At 38.2% G+C, this 18,695-nt stretch overlaps 1 protein-coding gene across 3 annotated transcripts in view; it reads right to left on the reverse strand.

Moving 5' to 3' along the window:
- Nucleotides 1-6,085: 6,085 nt before the first annotated feature.
- The window catches only part of CCDC126 (coiled-coil domain containing 126), a 46,424-nt gene continuing 33,814 nt past the window's right edge, over nt 6,086-18,695 (reverse strand). For all 3 annotated transcript variants that reach the window (XM_008686396.2, XM_008686393.2, XM_008686391.2), the window contains one exon: nt 6,086-7,894. In XM_008686396.2, the coding sequence (XP_008684618.1) occupies nt 7,710-7,894 (185 nt within the window). In that variant the 3' untranslated portion in view covers nt 6,086-7,709. The remainder of the gene's footprint in view (nt 7,895-18,695) is intronic.

Genomic DNA, 18,695 nt, shown 5'->3' on the forward strand with positions numbered 1-18,695 from the left:
CTGTGGTCTCTCAGCCCCTGAGCTGAGACTGTGTCAGAAAAGTCACTCATTTGAATCAGAGAAAGAGCTGCCTTTCATCTGCTCTTCACCATGGTTATTTAGCACTGTATTGAAACCCAATATTGTTTTTAGTACGTGATTTTAGGGAAGAAGATAAAAAGAACTAAGTCATGCAGAGAGACAGAAAGTGATTTTATCTTAAAATTCTCAAGAATCATACCACTTTCCCTAGGAGACTTTAATTCCAAATGCCACTTAGTTATTTTCCAAAGCAGAAAATGACAGCAGCCTGTCTGAGGAGAAAAAGAGAACAAACCACATTAATATATCAAAACCACCTCCCCAACCCCACCACCACCCCCACCCCCACCCCCTGCCAACTTATACCTGCCTTCCTCCTGCAACTGTTTCTTTGCCTGGAAGCTAAAAGGAGAAGGATATTTGTAGCTAAAAGGCACTCTTAACAGGTAGCAATAAGCAGTCTTTACATTCTTTACGTTTTTAAATACATCAGGTTCCGGGGAAGACCAAGCAGCTGCCCTTTTATTATATGGAGCAAGTAAATGCTAAAAACAAGGATTTCCAGGTCACTTTTTACCTCACTGGTCTATAGAGAGGTCGTTTCCAGTCTGATGACCAGTGTGTGGAGTGGACCAGAAAGAAAAGAGGTGGATCCAGAGCTTCTGCAATTTAAAATGCTCTCAAGGGGCGCCTGGGTGGCACAGCGGTTAAGCGTCTGCCTTCGGCTCAGGGCGTGATCCCGGCATTGCGGGATCGAGCCCCACATCAGGCTCCTCCACTATGAGCCTGCTTCTTCCTCTCCCACTCCCCCTGCTTGTGTTCCCTCTCTCGCTGGCTGTCTCTATCTCTAATAAATAAATAAAATCTTTAAAAATAAAAAAAAAAATAAAATAAAATGCTCTCAAATCTTGGGGTGCCTGGGTGTGCAATAGATTGAGTGTCCGACTCTTGGTTTCGGCTCAGGTCATGACCTCAGGGTCTTGAGATCAAGCTTCACGGTGGGCTCCGTGCTCAGCACCGAGTTTGCTTAAGATTCTCTCTCCCTCTTCCTTGACCCCATTCCCACCAAATAAATAAATAAATATTTTTAAAATAAAATAAAATGCTCTCAAAGCAACAGGCAAGCTTCGGAGAAATGGCCAGATGTTTTTAAGGCTTTGTTAATATTTTAGAAAACTCAAGAGATACTATGTGAAACTCTTAAATCAGACACTATCATTATTGAGACAATCTTGGGCTTCCTCCAGAGTCATCAAATGGTCCATCTGTAAACCTAAGGAGTTTACAAAGAGGAAAACAGACCAAGAGAGTGGTGTTGAATCCCACTCTGTCTGGCCTCTAAGGAACTGGAAAATGATAGAAATATTTTGGCCCCACAAAAATCCCTAACCTAAGCCTTGTGAATAAAATCTTAGCGCTAGATTTTACGGTGACAGAGAACTGCTGTAGGTGAGTTGATGGTGCCCTGAATCCCACGCTGGGCTCAAGAAATGGCCCTGAGGGCAGACTGAGAAGATTCTGTTCGCCCTGGAAAAATCTGCATAAGCCAATCTTTCCCTTCCCTTTATTGCAAGATTGGATGTGAGAGACACTATCGTGGCAGGCTCATTTATAAACTCCCAAATACAATAGCCTGGTACTCCCAGCCAGTTCCCCAGGAATGGATTCACCTATGAATTCCAAGCCCTGGCCAACCTGGGCATCAGGATCCTGGGTGGTGGGCTACCATCAAGGCCAGGGCGCCAAATGCATATTGTGTGATGCCCTGCAGACTCTGCGCTCGCTGCTCACCCAGACCTTTAGGAGCAAAGTAAGGAGTGGCGAGAGAAGCAGATCTCTCTTTTGAATCAAAGAAGAGGAATTCCTACGTGCTAGGAACAAGATGGAGTGTACTTAAGCCAAGATTAGAAGAACAGAGGGTAAGACATGGTGGTCAAGAGCACAATCTCTGGAGACAGACCCTTTTGGGTTTGAATCTCTGTTGTATGGTCTGTAAGATCTGTGACCAGAGCCCCCATATCCAGTTTCTCTGCACCATAGTCCCTTATCTAGAAAACGAGGGTAATAGAACCTCACAAAGTTGTTTTGAAGATCAAACATGATACTGTACATGAAAAGCACTGTACAGGGCACAGTCCTTGGTAGATGCTCAATAATTATGACCATAATGATCCCATTAAATGGGGGCATTATTAAAAACAGATCTCCAAATCCTTCCTGCTATAAAGCTTTCCTCCCAGAGCACATTCCAGTTTTGAATAGTTTTCTTTTTTTTTTTTTAAGATTTTATTTATTTATTTGAGAGAGAGAGCATGAGCTGGCAGGAGAAGCACAGAGAGAGGGAGAAGCAGGCTCCCCACTGAGCAGGGAGCCGGACATGGGGCTCGATCCCAGGACCCTGGGATCATGATCTGAGCTGAAGGCAGACACTTAACCGGCTGAGCCACCCAGACGCCCCTTGAATAGTTTTAATATAAGAGGTGTAGAGCTTCCACCAGGAGGCAGACCAGTGGCCCCTTACCTGGCAGAGGTCCCCTTTCTATGCTCTCCTGCTTCAATCATCCACTCAAGTCTTTTGGACTGAAACTCCCAATTGAGATTCAAAGAAAAGAGTAAAAGGGAATTTTTTCTCTCCTTTTCAAAGTCATGAAGATGAGAAACAAATAAGCCAACAAACAAAAACATTTATGTCAAAACTGAACATAACCTAATGTTATGTATAAATTCCCAAACACCAGTGGCTCGAAATGTTTTGTTCCCTGAAGCCTTGATACCATCTCTACCATGATACTCTCCCACCTAAAAAGACTCCTCAGAACCTTAGTTTATTTCTTTGCCTGAAAAATTGGTAAATAGTAAAGAAAGGGTGGGTAGGTGGATGAATTAAGCACCTGAGAAAGTGAAACGAAAAACGATTTACTCAAATGAACAATGCTGCTTATCAACAATTAGAAGCAATGTGAAGTTATCCTTGACCTAAGGAAGGACTCAAAGGAGGTCCTAAAGTCATTCTGGAAGTACATTTGGAAGATACAGACATTGGTAAGACCTAAAAACCATTAATTTTTAGAAAAATCTTCATAGCCTATCTTCCTTACTTAAATACAGACTAATATTACTGAGCCAAAGGTGCAAAATGACAAACTTGATCTGATTAAGCACAAGTCTGTCAACGGACCAATCGCCTCCCAGCTCTCTTACCAAATTATGGATTGGTGACTCTACATTTTATTCCCCGTCTTTTCCCTACTCTGCAAAACGCTTCTAGCCTGCTGTGTATGATCTAAAACAAGGTCTGAGGATGATCAGCCATTTTAGTTTTCCATCCTTGTAATTCTATACAAGTGGAGCTATTTCACCACTTTATTTTGTCTCCCCCAAATGGCTATTAATCACACTTTACTGGATCCCCCACTACCACCTAAAACAATGACAGCATGGAATAATGGCAAGAGAACAACCTCTAGATGTGTCCCATACCTAGGTCTCAATCCTTCGCTTGCAAGCAAAATGTCTAATAATTAAGGGAAAGACGCATCAGCTGTGATAGAGCCACACAGCAGAAGAGCCATGAAAGTTATATACTTACTAACTTGGAAAGAAGTTCTTACATTATACAGAAAGAATGTCTGGTATAATTTTTAAAAATATAAATAAAGGTATAGATGCACAAAGCAAAAGGTGTAGAATGGCTTAGTAACTACTTTTAACAAATACTTCTCAGGCACTTAGTATGTGCCAGACACCGTTGCACACGCCCAGACTGTATCAGTGAACAAAATGAAGTCCCCATCTTCACAGCCTAGATTCTAAGACGCATCGGAAAAAACACAATACAGTAATATACGATTTAATGTTAGGTATATCACAACTATGAAGAAAAGTACAACAGTAATAAGAGTGCTAAAGACATGCTAATTTAGGTAGATGGTCAGAGACAACTTCCCTTAAAAAGTAACACCTGAATATGGGGGGGGGGCATGAAAATGTCTGAGAATGAGAGTTGCAAATAGAGGAATATCAAGTTTCAAGTTGCTGAGGCAAAAGCATGTGTGTATGTCCTGAGAAGAGAAAGTCAATATGGCTGAAGAGGAATTAAGGAGGAGGGTAGTTAGAGATGAAGTTAGGAGGCAGACAGGAGCAAATTAGGGTTTTTCAGGCCACAGTGAAAATGCTCGATTTTATTTTAAGTAGAAATGGTAAGACAATAGAGAGTGTGGGCAGGAGAGAGGAGATTCACATTTATATACGAAAATGTCAACAGCAGTTATCTGTAGACAGAAAAATTTCAGATTTGTCCCCCCACTTTGGTTTTCTGTATTTATTCTCATTTTCATATTCATTTCTTTCTCTCCTCTCTAGCTCATTAGCTCTCTCAAAAGATGAACTCTACCATTACCCCAACCAAAAGTTAAGAATCATTCAGGGACTTCCATTATTTAAAAAATGGTTTCAGGGGCACCTGGGTGGCTTGGGGCGCCTGGGTGGCTCAGTCAGTTAGGCATCTGCCTTCGGCTCAGGTCATGATCTCAGGATCCTGGATCGAGTCCTGCATAGGGCTCCCTGCTTGGCAGGGAGCCTGCTTCTCCCTCTGCCTCTGCCTACCTCTCCTCCTGCCTGTGCTCTCTCTCTCTCTGTCAAATAAATAAATAAAATCTTTTTTAAAAAATGGTTTCAATTCACTCATTCATTCATTCATTCATTCATGTCTCTTTCATTACATCATGTCCCTTTTCAAGTAAACACTTCTCTAAAAAAGGGGGGGGGGAATATAACTGTATCAATAGCTATTCAGCTGAAAGTGTTCGGTTAAAAACATAACACTGTTTGTAATTAAACCAAACATACAAGTCAGAGGTTCCTATGTAAGCTATTAACACTTTAGCCTTTTGAGACAGAATTAAGTAAGATGAGGCAGATTCTATAAATTCAAAAGAAGGAAGAACGTGGTGTCACTAAAAAGGCAGATCCGAGGGGCGCTTAGGTGATGCAGACCACTGAGCGCCCAACTCTTGGTTTAGGCTCAGGTCATTATCTCACACCCCTCTCCCTCCCCACGTGCATGTATGTACACTCTCTCTTTCTCTCTCTCTCTCTCAAATAAATAAATAAATCTTTTTAAAGAAAAGGCAGACCTGAGCCTCTATACTCTACCCAACTCCACAGTCAAGGTCCTAAGTTATTTCTTGAAGATAAATGAGACTCAAGTTACCGTTAACTATGTGAAATAATATTTAAATTACTTTTTTTTTTTGCCAGTATACTGCTTAAAGATATTCTGAAATAACCCAAAGGAACTCTGAAATAAATTTGAAAGTTTTTAGTATGTTTAGTGATGCCCTCTGTGCTGAGGTCCTGATTAATTAAGATTAACTGAAAATATAAATACTATGATATGACTCTTAAAAACTCAACATTAGGGGCACCTGGGTGGCTCAGCAGGTTAAGTGTCTGACTCTTGTCCTGAGATCATGCCCCACGTCAGCCTCCGTACTCAGTGGGGAGTCTGCTTGAGGGTTCGCTCTCCCCCTCTCCCTCTGCCCCTCCCCTCCTCAAATAAACAAATAAATCTTAAAAAAAAAAAAAAAAGGAAAATTGCCTTGCTCATGACAAGAGAGTCTGAGTTCAGGAATTGATGGAACCAAGACTGGGGATTATGATCAGAGGTGGTTCTCACGTTTACACCCTCAAGTTGAAGTTTACTGTTGAGTTTTTTATCTTTTTAAAGATTTATTTATTTATTTTAGAGAGAAAGACAGCACAAGTAGGAGGCACAGAGGAAGAGACAGAATCTCAAGCAGACTCCACGCTGAGCGTGGAGCCAGATGCAGGGCCCAATTTCACAACCCTGAGGATCCCAGGACCCCAAGATCATGACCCAAGCCAAAACCAAGAGTTGGCCACCTAACAGACTGAGACACCCAGGCATCCCTTCGTTGTGTTCTTTCAAAAAAGGCATCTGCAGTTGATAGAACAAAACCCCAAATTATCTAAGATTCCTTTCAGTCATTTACCACTTATTAAATGTACAACCACTATTAAAGGGAAAAACTTATAACACTTTGTGAGTACAAATAATATATTTTATTTCATCCCTGAAAACAAAAACAAAAAACAAAAATGTCCACATCTAATAAGACTGAACAATTATTCCAAACTTCACCTGGCAATGGTATGTAATTAATTTCTTCACATAAAGATAGAGTATACAGAAAAGAGTTTAGAAAGCTACCTTTCATGAAACAATATTTTCTCATACTTATTTTAATAAAGCATTATAATTATTGCTACTATGTGTGGTAGCATATTATAATAACGAACAATACAATATCCAAAACTAAATTCAATATAGCCTAAATCTAGAAGCTAGCTGCACTTCAGCAGTTATTATAGAGAATAAATACTACGAAATATAGGGCACCATACGGCAATTAAATTTGCTACAAAGGAAATTTAAATAAAGGTGTACTTTGCTCTATCCTAGAATTACCCATGATTAGGATTTCTTGTGCTATACACAATAGCTGTTTTCCTGAAAAGAGAGTCAATCTTCATAACTTAAATTATATTTTAAATGTTCTTAATTGTTTTTAACTGGTCATTATATAAAATGAATACCTAATGTATCTGTTACACAAATCCACAATTCCATAAAGCCAGATACTCTCACACAATGTCAATATTTTCCAAGCAATTTAATGCAGCACAAATACCTTTATTATATACACCTGGCTAAAGACCTTAAGCACCCAGTCTCACAAACATCTTAGTCTCCCCTTACACTGCCAACAAAACAAAAGCAAAAATTACCCAAATAAGGAAATAATGTGCTTTCCACCTAACACACTCAAAGGATTTAACTTTCAAATTAATATTCATGTATGTGAAAAATCATGAATTAATACTTTACTTATTTTTAACCTCATCATAAAAATATCTTCTATTCTTCAGGATATATGTAAGAAAATGTTATGTATGAGACTAGAGATTATTATTTATGTTATTTAATTGTCTCGATGTTTAGAATAGGTTACGGACAGTGGCTATTAACCATTTCAAGATTACACCCTTACAAATGTAATTTTTCAAAATATACAATAATTAACCTCCAGTTATTCTGAAGGATAGTGCAAATGAAGACATTCTTTGGGTCATGATTTCAAAACCTTATTTTCAACATCATACTTCCTTTCCCTGCTCATAATCTGAGTAACAAAATATAGTACTGGAAGTAAGCACATTTACTAACAACATTAGTCTAACAGTTAAACCTACTGAGAACAAATGACAAAATGACTCAATAACAATATCCTCCACTTGTCTAAAAAACATGTGATATATTTAAATAAATATTTTATAGAAATGAACCCATGTCTTTCAGTGTTTTTGTTCCACCTTGATCTCAAACACAAAAGATTTATAAAGATCACCTACCTGCTTACTACCATCAACCATGTCACCAAATTCCCTTTAAGGATATAGTACAGCATTGAGGAGACTTGCCTGAAAGCAAACAATAACTTTTAAAATTATGTACAGAATTAGAGTTCTGTGAATCCAGCATATTCCTCAGAAATGCGTGGGGCTTTTATTGTACAGTATTACTCTATCCTAGCCAGCAACTGAAAAGCTTTCTGCCATAGGACATGACCCACGGTGGATGTAGCCGCACAGGTGATCTTCAACTGCTATCTAATGCTGCCCGACGCGTTGATCCTTTTATTTGTGGTGACTGGCACCAGGTTTCCACCAGTGCCATTGGTAGTGTTGGTTGCCGAACCGTTCACAACAATATAGTCGACCTTGTTCTCCAGCTTTACCAAGCGTTGTAAAATGTCATCTAAAAGGACAGCAATTGTTCTTTTTAGATCCGCTAGGGGAAAAAATCAGAATAAACTGGGTTAAACACTGATAGAGCACTTCATATTTGTATTTTCCTAGTATGAGCAGGGGAGGGAAAGTGAAACATTACTGAGTCATCAGAGAGAAAATATACTAGAGACAAAGTGCTCATACTACACATAGGAAAAAACCTAAGTATTTTAATCAATAGCATCACATATAGAGCTTCCCAAAGGAATTTCAGAGTTATAAATATGAAACTCACTTTTCTAGTGCAATAAAACACATTTAAAGTCTGGTTCAAAACTGTATTCCCTTGTAAGGAACCCCATTTACCTTGAGTTTCTGAAGCAGTTTGTAAAGACACCTGTAAAAACCAGGTGAGCTAAGTAAGAAATTCAATGAAATGTCGAAACAAGAAACCTGGATCCCCCAGAGGCTGAAGTGTGTGTGTGAGTGCGGGAGCCTAGGATTCAGGGCAGATGCCAGGAAACTGATTAGTGCGACAGAGATCCTAGCAGTGGTACTGACTTAAATTTCTTCCAAAATGACAGGGGAGTTTCTATCTTTTTGGGAGGTTAAGGGGTTTCAATAGGATTTACCTGGAAAGAATGAAATTATGACTCTTCCTTAGAATTATGTTTTTCAAGCTTCCCAAAGATACCTAGTACATATGAGGTACTCAATAAGTGGCAACTAATATTGTTATTTTTTGCTGGTCCCAAACCAAAAAAGCAACTCAAGCCCTAACAAACATCTAACAATTGTTAAGTTTGCTGACGGTTCTGTAACAAAGAGATCAGAAAAAGCACAAGCAAAATAAAAAACAGATAAATTGGACTTCATCAAAATTTAAAACTTTTGGCCATCAAAGAACATTATCCAGAAACTGAAAATAACAAGCAGAATGGAAGACAATATTTGCAAATTATGTATCTGACAAGGGCTTAATCTCAAACGCATATAAAGAACCCCTAAATTAAACAACAAAAGGATGAGCAACCCAATTTTTTAAGTGAGCAAAGAACTTGAAAAGACATTTCCCCAAATAAGATATGCAAATGGATAATAAGCACAAGAAGAGATACCCAACATCACAATGCGATACCACTTCAACCTACTAGGACGGCTAGAATCAAAGAAAGGGAAAAACAGTACAGGGTACTGGAACAAAAATAGAAACATGCTCAACGGAACAGAATGGAGACTCCAGAAACAAACCTGTGCTTATACTGTCAATTAATCCATGACAAAGAAGGCAAGAATACACAATAGGAAAAAGACAGTGTCTTCAACAAACGGTGCTAGGAAAACTGGACAGCTTCATGCAAAAGAATGAAATTGGACCATTTTCTAACATCATACACAAAAATAAACTCAACATGGATTAAAAACCTAAATGTGAGGGGCACCTCGGAGGCTCAGCCAGTTAAGCATCTGTCTTCAGCTCAGGTCATGATCCCAGGGTCGTGGGATCAAGCCCTGAATCAGGCTTCCTGCTCAGCGGGGAGCCTGTTTCTCCCTCTCCCTCTGCTCCCCCCCCCCAGTGCTCTCTCTCTCTCAAATAAATAAATAAAAATCTTAAAAAAAAAAAAAAACCCTAAATGTGAGACCTAAATTCCTACAAGAAAATATAAGCAGTACTTTCTTTGACATTGGCCATAGAAACATTTTTCTAGATAGGTCTTCTCTGGCAAGGGAAACAAAAGCAAAATTAAAGTATTGGGACTACAAAATAAAAAGCTTTTGCACAGGGAAGGAATCCATCAACAAAACAAAAAAGGCAACCTACTGAATGGGAAAAGATATGTGCAAATTATCCCAGAAGGGGTGAATATCCAAAATATATAAAGAACTTATACAACGCAACACCAAAAAAACAAATAATATGATTAAAAATGGGCAGAGGACCATTATAGACATTTTTTCCAAAGAAGACACAGATAGCCAACAGATACATGAAAAGATGCTCAACATCACTTATCATCAGGGAAATGAATGCAAATCAAAATCACAATGAGAGGGGTACCTGGGTGGCTCAGTCAGTTAGCATCTGCCTTCAGCTCAGGTCATGATCCTGGGGAACTGGGATTAAGCCCCAAGTCAGGATACCCTGCTCAGCGGGGAACCTGCTTCTCCCTCTCCCCACTGCTCATGCTATCTCTCTCTCTCTTTCCTTCAAATAAATAAAGTCTTAAAAAATTTAAATTTAAATTAAAAAAACACCCACAATGAGATATCACCTTACGCCATCAGGATAGCTAAAATCAAAATAAGAAATAACAAGTGTTAGTGAGGATGTGGAGAAAAAGGAACCCTCGTACACTATTAGTGGGAATGCAAATTGGTGCAACCACTGTGGAAAATAGTATGGAGATTCCTCAAAACATTAAAAATAGAATTACCATATAATTCAGTAATTCCACTACTGGGTATTTATCCAAAGAAAACAAAAACATTAATTTGAAAAGATACAAGCACCCCTATGTTTACTGCAACATTATTTACAACAGCCAAGATACGGAAGCAACTCAAGTGTCCATCCATAAATGAATGGATAAAGAAGATGTATTATACATACAATGGAATATTATTCAGCCATAAGAAGAATGAAATCTTGCCATCTGCAACAACATGGATGGAGCTAGAGAGTATAATGCTAAGTGAAATAAGTCAAACGGAAAAAGACAAATACTGTATGATTTCATTCATATGTAGAATTTAAGAAAAAAAACAAGTGAACAAACAAAGAAAAAAACAGATTTGCAAATACAGAGAACTGGTGGTTGCCAGAGGGGAGGTGTGTAGGGGAGACGGGTAAAATAGATAAAAGAGGATTAAGAGTACACTTATCTTGATGAGTGCTAAGTAACATACAGTCTGAATCATTCATTATATCGTACACTTGAAACTACTAATAACACTGCATGTTAATTATACTTCAATAAAAAAAAATTTTTAGAAGAAAATAAGCATTGGTAAGCATATGAAGAAACTGGAACTCTCATACACTGCTGGTGTGAATACCCAATGGTACAGCCATTGTAGAAACCAGTTTGGCAATTCCTCAAAAAGCTAAATATAAAATTACCACATGACCCTGGAATTCCACTCCTAGGCTTGTATATATTCTCCCAAATTGAAAAGAGACTCACCAATATTCATAAGGTGGAATACTGGTGTACAAGGTGGAAGCAACCCAAGTGTCCATGAATAGATGAAGAAATTGACAAAATGTGGTATATACATGCAATGGAATATTACTTAGCCATAAAAGGGATGATGTTCTTTTTTTTTTTTTTTTTTAGGGTGGGGGGTCAGAGGAAGAGGGAGAATCTTAAGCAGGCTCCAAACCCAGCTTGGAGCCCCACGCAGGGCTCCATCTCACGACCCTGAGATCATGACCTAAGCCAAAATTAAGAGTCGGACACTTAACTGACTGAGCCACCCAGGTGCCCCAAAAGGGCTGATGTTCTGAGACATGCTACATTACAACATGGATGGATTTAAAGACATTATACAAAGTAAAATAAGCCAGACAAAAAAGGGGATGAATATCATATGGTTCCACTTATGTGGACTATCTAGAATAGACAAATTAATAAAGACAAAAAGTAGATTAGGTTACCAAAGGCCAGGGAAATGGGGAAATGACAAGTTCTTGCTTAATGGTTAGTTTCTTGTTTAGAGTGATGCAAGTTTTAGAAAGTTAATAGTAATGGCTATACAACACTGTGACTATAACGCCACTGAACTGGATACTTTAAAAATGGCTAAAATTGCAAATTTTATGTTATATATATTTATCACAATGTTTAAAAAGTGAAAAAAAATATCAGAAAGGAGTAGTGAGAGTAGTGGTAGTGGGTGGTGGTAAAGGGTAATTAGAAAATGCTTATTAAAAATAAAATAAAAAATTAGAAAATACTAAAAAATAAAACAAAAAATCAATGTAATATAAAATGAGGGCAAAACTTTATTTGGAGGAAGACTAGGCATGGAAGAATGAGACTTTCCAAGAAATGTATCTTCTGGCATCATTCATCATGAGAACTTACATATTCTAATTTGGTGGAAATGTATAAGAAAAAAAAGTATAAGAAAAATCCTGCGACAAGAAGCATTTAGGGATGAAATGTCAAATTGTACCCCCAAAAGTATATACATTTGTATAGAGAAGGAAAGATAAAAATAAATGCAGAAAAGTTTTTAGCAAATGTTGAGCAGACATGAAAGATATAGGATGTTTATTATACAATTTTCCCTAATTTTCTGTAGATTGAAAATTTTCAAAATAAAAGATCAGGGAGAGGAGACATTTCTTTATTAAGATCTTCTCATCAAGAGTTACAATAGTATTAGGTAAATAGGAGAGAATTCAATCTTTTTTAAAAAATCCTTTAGCAACAAGACTAAAGGATCTGTTTTCCCTGGGGGTTACCTCCTGTATATTTGAAGACATAGCAACATAGGCTAGAGAGGTCTAGATAGAATAGACCGGAATTTGTCTACCAGCAAGTTAATATAAAATGAAGCTAAAGCTAGGATGTTTGACACCAATTATAAAGGTACAGGCTAATCATTGATTAGAATTATGGTTTAACAGCAATTAAAGGAAAAGGTGGAACTAATGAGAAACAACTATATGGTAATTTTACTTTAATAATGTCCTAAATTGTTAAATGTACCCTTCCAAATATTCTAAAATCAATTTGGTTTGGTTTTGTTTTGTTCGAGACAGAGAGAGAGAGAGAGCACGTGAGGGAGCAGGGAGGTCAGAGGGAGAATCTCAGGCAGGCTCCAGGCCCAGCACAGAGCCTGACACAGGGCTTAATCACACAACCCTGAGATTATAACCTGAGCTGAAATCAAGAGTCAGAGCTTAACCGACTGAGCCACCCAGGCACCCCTAAAATCAACTGTTTTAATAAAACATTACAAAAAACTCAGATTGTAACCATTTTGCTCCATGACATAAAATCAGTTAGTTGACAAAAATAAAACTACTGTTTCCTCAACTTGGGATTCTTTTGAATATACCAAAATTCCCTTTCTCTAAATTCACAATATAATTTTATGTTTACATCCAATGGGATTACATATTTATGGGAATCACATGTTTATATTATATGGGTACCCCACAGTACTTCTCCACAAAGCCCATCGTTGAAGGCGCTGGCAATAATAACTCCTTTCCTGTCCCTTTTCAGAACTCCTAAAAGCTACCTGAAAGCAGACACCATATCCTACCCATCCTTTTACTCTCAGCTCACCATTTTGATAGTTACCACACAGTGAACACTCAACAAATGTTAGAAACAAAATTTGCTGAATGTCTGACTCATGTGTTTGATAGGTGATATCACTGTTGAGACTGATGTAAAGGATCAGATTTAGGAAATAAAGCCCTTTTTATTTATTTATTAGAGAGAGAGAGCATGGGCAGTGGAGGGGCAGAGGGCGATGGAGAAGCAGATTCCCCACTGAGCATGGAGCCCTATGTGGGACTCGATCCCAGGACCCTGAGATTGACCTGAAAGTCAGACGCTTAACCGACTGAGCCACCCAGCCACCCTGGAAATAAAGCCTTTTAAGGTTGTTCTATTCCTGCTTTAAGCTTCCCTCTTCTGGAAGAAATCAAATAGTTTAAAGGGGGGAAAAAAGGAAAAGAAAGAAAAAACATGAGCTATAACAAAGACATAGATACCGTCAAAATTGTACCTAGCCCAATTATTTCGCTATGCACAAAAACCAAAAGGAGGATATAACGCTATTAAATATACTAAAAATATTGCATATAAAAAGATTTTAACTACACTAAACATAATCAGGGACTGTGAGGCACAGCAGGGAGCAACTATCACACTAAGGCCTATGGAACACAGGGAAAAAGCAGTGATGTAACCAGAGCCCAAGTCCAAGGCCACCCAGGGGAAAACAAAACCTGAGGCAGAGAGGGAGGGAGAAAAATACCCTAGCCTTTCCCTTCCTCCTCCTTTCTAAACTCCTTACAATGCTCCCCATTGGCTGAACCCAGGCAGAAGCTCACTGATTTGGGAACTTGGGAAACACAACCTACTCAAATCACCCTCCCTTGAGATACAGAACAGAAGAGAGAAAGGATAAGTAACAAATCTGAAGGCAACCAGGCACAGGACCAGCATGAACAGCAAGTGTACATGCCTTCGCGAACCCAGTACTTATGTCTCTCTGCTTTGATTTATCTCTTGTTTGTACCTCAATAGGTTTTGCTGTTAGTATTCTTATGAGCTGCCTCAAATCTGCTATATAGAAGAGAGGCAGATATAAATACAGATAACCACGGGTGTAACAAAAAAAGAAATAAAATGTAGTAAAATGCAAAATGATTAATGAAAAGTATTTATTATATAAGTCAAAAACTTTGCCTTATTAATATTTTTCAAATTCAAATTGACCTTTTACCACCATTAACATCAGCTTAATGGTACAAGGAAGAAAGCTTAGAAGTCACTTTTTTTTTTTTTTTTTTTTTAAGATTTTATTTATTTATTTGACAGAGAGACGGCCAGCGAGAGAGGGAACACAAGCAGGGGGAGTGGAAGAGGAAGAAGCAGGCTCCCAGTGGAGGAGCCTGACGTGGGGCTCGATCCCACAATGCCGGGATCACGCCCTGAGCCGAAGGCAGACGCCCAACCGCTGTGTAACCCAGGCGCCCCTAGAAGTCACTTCTTAATTGTCAAAGTGAATTACCTACTATAAAGTTTTATTATGAAGCGAGCAATAAAAAAAGAATGCTTCCTAAGAAACACGAACTAATTTAAATTGAACAAAGACAGCATTGTTGGGTGAAAGTGGTTTCAAAAACCTCATAAACTCTACAATTAAATGTACATTAACTGTTGAATCTTTTACATTTCTAATACAGCCACCTTCTCCCACTGAGTACTGAATAAATTGTGTCATTCAATGAATTTATTACTTCTTTACTTCAGAGCGCAAGATATACTGTGTAGACCTCATAAGTGGATCCAGATATGTTCCTGTCAAATTTTAAATACAAATTAAATGCCTAGGGACGTAAAATAAGCGTAATTTTTCTTAAATGAGTAAAGAAAAGCTACATTTTAAACAGCCACATCAAAATCACTTCTAATAGGAATTCTGAAATTAACTTTCCTTTAACATATTTAGAATATAAAACCTACTCATTTTATAGTTTAGTTTGCTTTTTTTTAAAATGGTAAATAACTTTCTGACTTTGAGATAATTGTAGATTTACATAGAGTTGTAAGAAGTAATAAATACAGAAATTCCTGTACCCTTACCCAGTTTCCCCCAATACTAACATCTTATAAACTATATACAATACTACAACCAGAATACTGACATTAATACAGACAAAACGCAGAATATTTCCATCACCTCAAAAATCTCTGTTACCCTTTCATAGTAATACCCACTTCCTTCTCATTAGGCTGTTAATATGATAAATTACTTTGATTGATTGTAAAAACTGAACCAGCCCTGAATCCTGGAATAAAAACCACTTAGTCTTGGTGTTAAATTCTGGGCACATGGGTGGCTCAGTCAATTAAGCGATGGCCTCTTTAATTTCAGCTCGGGTCATGATCTCAGGGTCCTGGGATCAAGCCCTGCATCCGACTCTGTGCTCAGCACAGAGTCTGCTTGTCCTACTTCCTCTCTCTCTCTCTCAAGTAAGTAAATAAAATCTTAAAAAATCTTATATGTTGCTGAATTCTGTTTGCTAATATTTTCCTAAGGATTTTCATATCTATATTCTTGAGAGATATTGGTCTATAGTTTTAGTTCTTAAACTATCTTTGTCTGATTATGATATAAAGATATTACTATCTTCCTAAAATGAACTGAGAAATGTTCTCTCCTATGGTCTGGAAAAGACTGTGTGGAATTGATATTCCTATTTAAACTTCTGAGAGAACTATCCAGTGAAGCCATCTGGGCCTAGAGATTTCTTTGCGGGGAGTTCTTAAACTATAAATTAATTGTCCTAATAGTTATAGAACTCCCACAATTTTTATATCGTATTTTCATTTAGTTCAAACTGTTTTTTAAATTTCCCTTCAGACTTCTTTGACCCATAGATTATTTAGAAATGTGTTGTTTAGTTTCCAAATACTTGGAGATTTTCCGTTACTGATTTCTAATTTGAGTTCATTGTGGTCAGAGAACACACTGTATGAGTTTAATTATTTTAAATGGATTGAGATTTGCTTTATGGCCTGTATGATCTATTTTGGTAACTATTCGATGGACTCAAAAAACAGGTATATTCTGCTGCTGTTGATGGAGCTTCTATATGTGTAAATAAGATCCCATTGGTTAGATTGTATTCTTCAGTTCTCCTATACCTTTGCAGATTTTCTAAGTAGTTCTATCAGTTCCTGAGAGGGGGGTGGTTAAGGTCTCAAATTATAATTGTGGATTTACCTGTTTCTCCTTTTAATTCTATCACTTTGTAGATACAAATTTAGAATTGTTATTTCTTCTTGGTGGTTTGACCCTTTTATGATTATACAATGTCCTTCTCTGACTTTGCTAGTTTTCTTTGCTCTGAAGTCTGCTTTATCTGATATTAATGGAGCCCCTACTGCTTTCCTTTGATTAATGTTTGCATGATATATCTTTTTCCATCCTTTTACTTTCAGCCAGCTAATATTAAATTTGAAATGAGTTTCTTGCAGAGAGCACATAGTTGGGTCACGTTTCCTAATCCAGTCTGCCAATGTCTTTTAACTGGTATATTTAGAACATTTATATTTAGGGACTGGGTGGCTCAGTTGGTTAAGTATCAAATTCTGTATTTTTAAAAAATATTTATTTATTTAAGTAATCCTTACACCCAACATGGGGCTCGAACTCATGACCCCAAAATCAAGAGCTGCGTGTTCTTCTGACTGAGGCAGCCTGGCGCCCCTAGAATTTTGTATTGATAGCTCTTTCCTTTCGGCACCTGAAGAATATTTTGTCACTTCATTCAGGCCTCAGTGCTTTCTAATGAGAAATACACTGTTATTTGAATTATTTTTCTACTATAAGGTGACATTTTTTTTTTCTCTAGTTGCATTTAAGATTTTTTTTCTACTTGCTCTTCAAGTTTTCAGAAGTTTAATTACGATAAATCTTGACATGGATTTTAGGGGGCTTACTCTACTTAGGGTTCACTCAGCTTCTTAAATCTGAAGTCTATGTCTCACCAAATTTAGGAAGTTTGCAACCATTATCTTTTTGAGTACTTTTCCAGCTCTGCCCTTATTCTCCTCTCCTTCCAAAACTCCAATGACACAAATGTTACATCTTTTGTTATAGTTCCACAGGTTTCTAAATCTCTGGGGGGGTTTCTAAATCTATTTTGTCTCTTGCTCAGATTGGGTAATTATATTGTTCTACATTCCAGTTCACTGATTTTTTCATTTCCATTCTTTTAAGTCAATCTGCTGAGCTTTTTATTTCAATTACTGTACTTTTCAGTTCAAAAGCTCCCGTTTTAAACTGAGGGCCTCAGAGGGGAGGGGGGCGGCGGAATGGGATAGACCGGTGATGGGTAGTAAGGAGGGCACGTGTTGCATGGTGCACTGGGTGTTATACACAACTAATGAATCATCGAACTTTACATCGGAAACCGGGGATGTACTGTATGGTGACTAACATAATATAATAAAAAATCATTAAAAAAAAAAAAAAGCTCCCGTTTTAAACTGAGGGCCTCAGAGGGGAGGGGTCGGGGGAATGGGATAGACCAGTGATGGGTAGTAAGGAGGGCACGTATTGCATGGTGCACTGGGTGTTATACGCAACTAATGAATCATCGAACTTTACATCGGAAACCAGGGATGTACTGTATGGTGACTAACATAATATACTAAAAAAAACATTAAAAAAAAAATAAGTTCCCGTTTTGTTTTTTCTTTATATGTTCTATTTATCTGCTGAGACTTTCTATTCCTTTGTTGAGGCTATTATTTTCATTTGCTCTGTGTTCATTAATTCCTCACTGAAGCATTTTTAATGACTGCTTTAAAATCTTTTTCAGATAATTCTAGCACCTGCCAATGATTGTCTTCTCTCATTCAGTTAGAGATTTTCCCAATTCTTGGTATGACAAGTGATTTATATTTGAAACCTGGACGCTTACATATTAGTTTATGAGATCCTGGATCTTATTTAAACCTCCTGTGTTAGATGGCTTTGTCTGATACCACTGTGGCAGGGCAGAGGAGTGCCTCCTTACTCTTGCCAGGTGGAACGAGAAGGCTAAGTTCCCTGTTTAGCCTCCACTGTCACCTGAAGGTGGTGAGCTCTTCATCACTGCTGAATGAAGGTAGGAGCTTCAAGTCCCCAAGTACTCTTCATTGATACTGTGATGGGGATGGCCTCCTTACTCCTGAGCAACAGTGAAAGTCCTGACTCTCCATTAAGACTCCTCCGACATCACCCCAGAGGGTGTGGGATGGGCACCTCATTACTGCCAGGTGGGCATGAAGTCCTAGTCTTCACTGGCACCATGAGGGAGGGGGATGTTGGATGCCTCATTCTAGCATCACCGGGGTGGAAATGTAGCCTCCCCATTTGGCCTTTGATCATGCAGGTGGTGGTGCAGCCACGGTATTTTTCTGTGATGTCGGGCTGGAGAATTGTTATTGTCTAAAAGTTTTCTGTCTTGCCAGGCTGCCCCTTTCTTGGCTACAAGAACAGGTTTCTGTTGGGGAGGTTACCAGCTTCTTCAGCTCTAAGTCTGGAATATATGAGGTTAAAACAAAACAAAACAGGAGCACCTGGGTGGCTCAGTTGGTTAAGCATCTTCCTTTGGC

This window comes from Ursus maritimus, unplaced genomic scaffold (assembly GCF_017311325.1).
Source record: "Ursus maritimus isolate PB19 unplaced genomic scaffold, ASM1731132v1 scaffold_3, whole genome shotgun sequence".
NCBI lineage: Eukaryota > Metazoa > Chordata > Mammalia > Carnivora > Ursidae > Ursus > Ursus maritimus.